At 45.9% G+C, this 4,031-nt stretch overlaps 1 protein-coding gene across 1 annotated transcript in view; it reads left to right on the forward strand.

Moving 5' to 3' along the window:
- Window positions 1-1,812: 1,812 nt before the first annotated feature.
- Window positions 1,813-4,031, forward strand: part of skia (v-ski avian sarcoma viral oncogene homolog a) — a gene marked incomplete in the record, with an annotated part of 87,316 nt that continues 85,097 nt past the window's right edge. The window contains 1 exon segment of the mRNA XM_014020316.1: window positions 1,813-3,170. Within this exon segment, the coding sequence (XP_013875770.1) occupies window positions 2,259-3,170 (912 nt within the window).

Below are 4,031 nucleotides of genomic sequence, written 5' to 3' on the forward strand. Positions count from 1 at the left end.
GTATTTTAGCCATTGAATTATTAATTTTATCATTTAGCTACAATTTAGCTGAGTTTAGCTTTTAGCTAATATTTTACTAATTTGAGCGTTTACTACAGTTTTCTGATTTTAGCTTGTGTTTTGCTCCTCTTCGCTTGTTTTTTGGTGATTTTAGCTTGCATTTTGCACAGTTTAGCTTGTGTTTAGTTGTTTTAAGCTTGTGTTTTGTAAATTATAGATTGTGTTTAACTGTTTTCAGCTTTTGTTCAGTTCATTTTAGCTTGTGTTTTGCTCCTCTTCGCTTGTTTTTTGGTGCTTTTAGCTTGCGTTTTGCACATTTTAGCTTTTGTTTTGTTCACTTAAGCTTGTGTTCTGTTCATTTTAGCATCTGTTCTGCTAATTTAACTAGTGTTTTGCTAACTTAGCTTGTGTTCGGCTCATTTTAGTATCTGTTTTGTTGATGTTAGCTTGTGTTTTGCTAATTTTAGCTTGTGTTCTGTTCATTTATTATCAATTCTGCTGATGTTAGCTTACCTTTAGCTAATTTTAGCTTATGTTCAGTTCATTTTAGCCTCTTCTGCTTGTTTTAGCTTGTATTTTTGAGCTTTTTGCTTGTGTTCTGCTCATTTTAGCAGAATTCTGAGTCATTCTGTGCTTTTTTGCATCAGAAGCTCAGCTTTAGCTTCTTCAGCAGATTTCAGCAGTCATTCTGTGCTCAAAGCCTCCTTCATCTTTAATTTAAAGTTTTTCTTGTTTTATTTTCACACTTGTTTTGTTTTCCTCTGCTTCCAGAAGAACTCTAGCTTCAGTTTTGTTTGAAAAGTTCAGCTGAAATGAAAGGTCACGACCTCTGTGTGAGGCTGCAGTTTCAGCTGTGTTTGAGTAGGGGGCGCTGCAGGAGCAGCAAACATCCAAACAGCTCTGGATCAGAAAACACAAAACTGTTTATTATTTAGTGTTGATAAAATGATTTCCTTCATCCTGAACAAGCTGTGTTTCATCTGCTAACACGTTTATATAAAGTAAATGTTTTTAAAGGAGAAAAACAGTTTACCAAACCATAAAAGTTTTAACACTGTTTATCAAGAGTACAGGAAAAATAAAAATAAAATAACAACATTTGACAAGAGCATCGTCTTTCAAATCGTTCCCACTGAATTTAAGAGAAGGAAAACAAATAAACTGTAAACAGACGAGGAGATTAAAAAACTCACAAATGATCCGTCTTCTCATTTTTTTCCTAAAAACTGATAAATATATTTTGTTGTTGCATATTTTAGAATCTGAAACCTGATTTTAATAAAACAAACATAAAACTATAATGAAAAAAATAAAATAATCTACAAAATAAATAAAAATAAGCATCCCACCATCCTTCCAGTTCATATACATTTTATGTATAAATGTATAAAAGGCAAATTAAATAAAAAAGCAAATAACATAAAAGAAACAAAAAAGTTCAGTTTTATTGTTAAAATCTATAATAAATCGATCTAATATCAATTTACACAATCTGTATCTAATAAATAAAATAATTTAAATAATGTATATTTATAAAAATACATGTAATTAAAATGTAACAAACTACACTAATTACAAAAATCAAAGTATTTAACTTTTTCTCCCACTGCACTTGAACGCAGCATTATCCCTGTTCCCTGGCTGTGTGCGCATGCGCGCTGTGTTTGTTTGGTGAGTGCGGGGAGGGGGGACAGCTCGTTCCTGGAAGAGCCCGGCCTGCAGAGTCACTCACATTCCTGGCTGGGATTCAATGAGTGACAGACAAACACTGCGGGGGGAGGGGCGTGAGAGAGGGGGAGGAGGGAGCGCGAGAGAGAGAGAGAGAGAGGGAGAGAGAGGGAGGCGGGAGCTAGCGCCAAGCTAGCCTCTCACTACTCGCAGTCAGACCGAACTACGGGGCCAGACGGACCGGGACCTGGTCGCTCAAGTCCCGAAACCAGGACTTTTTTTTCTCTTCTGGACTCACAAACTCGTTGTTTTCGGAACTTTTCGCTCCGGAGTTCGGACAGCGCCGCTCGACTCGGACATGGACAGTCCTTCGGCTCGGCGTCCACTCGGTTCTAAGTAAAAAACAACCCAAGAAAACCAGCCGAAAAACGGTGACCGAACCCCCGGTCCGGACCGGGACCTCCTTGATTCGGGTTAAATGGGAGTTTGATGACGCGTTCGGCACTTTTTGTCGCTCCTCGGACGCCGTGGACTCTCCGCGCTGAGATTCGCTCAGTGACCCGCAGGATTCCCAAAGTTTCCGGAGAAACATGGAGGCTATAAGTCGCTTCCAGCCTCACCCGGGACTGCAGCAGACCCTGAAGCAGTTCCACATCAGCTCCATGAGCTCCCTGGGCGGACCGGCGGCCTTCTCCGCGCGCTGGCAGCACGAGCTCCTCTTCAAGAAGGACGGCAAGGAGCCCGAGCCCGTCCTGCAGCCGCAGCACCTGCCGCCGCCCGTCATGCCCGGCCCGCTCTTCATCCCCTCCGACCGCTCCACGGAGCGCTGCGAGACGGTGCTGGAGGGGGAGACCATCTCCTGCTTCGTGGTCGGCGGGGAGAAGCGGCTGTGCCTGCCGCAGATCCTCAACACGGTGCTGCGGGACTTCAGCCTGCAGCAGATCAACTCGGTGTGCGACGAGCTGCACGTCTACTGCTCGCGGTGCACGGCGGATCAGCTGGAGATCCTGAAAGTCATGGGGATCCTGCCCTTCTCCGCGCCGTCCTGCGGCCTCATCACCAAGACGGACTCGGAGCGGCTCTGCAACGCCCTGATCTACGGCGGCGCCTTCCCGCCGGGGCGCTGCGGGAAGGACCCGGGCTCCGCCGGGGCGCTGGAGCTGCAGCTGACCGAGCGCAGCTTCAGGGTCTACCACGAGTGCTTCGGCAAGTGCAAGGGCTTGTTCGTGCCGGAGCTGTACACGAGCCCGAGCGCCGCGTGCATCCAGTGCGCGGACTGCAGACTCATGTACCCGACGCACAAGTTCGTGGTGCACGGCCACAAGGCGCAGGAGAACCGGACTTGCCACTGGGGGTTCGACTCGGCCAACTGGAGGGCGTACATCCTCCTGGGCCAGGATTACACGGGCAAAGAGGAGCGGTGCCGCCTGGAGCAGCTCCTGGACGAGATCAAGGAGAAGTTCGACTTCGCCAACAAGTACAAGAGGAAAGCTGCGTCCAGGGTGAGTCGGTTCGGTCCGGTCCCAGAACTTCTGCTGCACCTGAGTTCTGCTCTCAGGTGCTTTGTGGTTCCGAGATGGTCGTCAGACGGTTCGGTCCAACGTGCACAAACTCACTAAATGCTCTTGTGTGGTTTTCCACTGAATGCACGTCACCCGCCGCTCTGCACCGCAAATGCAATCATTTGCTGAAGAAGTTGTAGAAAATAACGCGAGATTTTTCTGTGTGTTTGTAATGACCCTCAGCTACTACCACACCAAGCCATGTTTTCATTGGACAGTGTTAATTAGCTGTGGTGGCCATCTTTAATTAGCTTGGCTCCAAAATTGGTTTAAAATTGTCTGTCCAAAGATCCTTAAAGTACCCAATTAACAAGATATTTTGCTAACAAGTTGTAGAGCTCATAGTATGTGCTGGGAGTGACTCTCGGCTACCACCACACTAAATTTTAACTCTGCATCAAAAACATGAACTGCATACAAGTCTTTAAAACTCTGAGCTCCCCTCCAATCTTTGGTGTTTGGTCATCATTAACACATCGTTGCTAATTGGGCCTCAGATCCAGGGGTGACAACAGAACGCTGCTGCTGGTGATAAAAGCTTTATCGCCCCTGTTTGTTTGTTCGTACTGTAAACAGTAAACAGGACAACAAATGGCTCCGTGGGGAAGTGTAAACACCAGGAAACAGATCAGGAAACATTCGATTCAGTCCATTTTTTCTCTTTTTCTACAGGATTAGTTTATTATCAGATGTGGAGTGATAGTTTTTACACACGCCTGTGTGTGTCTGTTAGCAAAATAGCTGCAAGCTAGTGAGCCAAAGAGCTCAGAACCTCCTAAACGGGCCGGGCCGGGCCGAGCC

Source organism: Austrofundulus limnaeus, unplaced genomic scaffold (assembly GCF_001266775.1).
Source record: "Austrofundulus limnaeus strain Quisiro unplaced genomic scaffold, Austrofundulus_limnaeus-1.0 Scaffold248, whole genome shotgun sequence".
NCBI classification, from domain to species: Eukaryota; Metazoa; Chordata; class Actinopteri; order Cyprinodontiformes; family Rivulidae; genus Austrofundulus; species Austrofundulus limnaeus.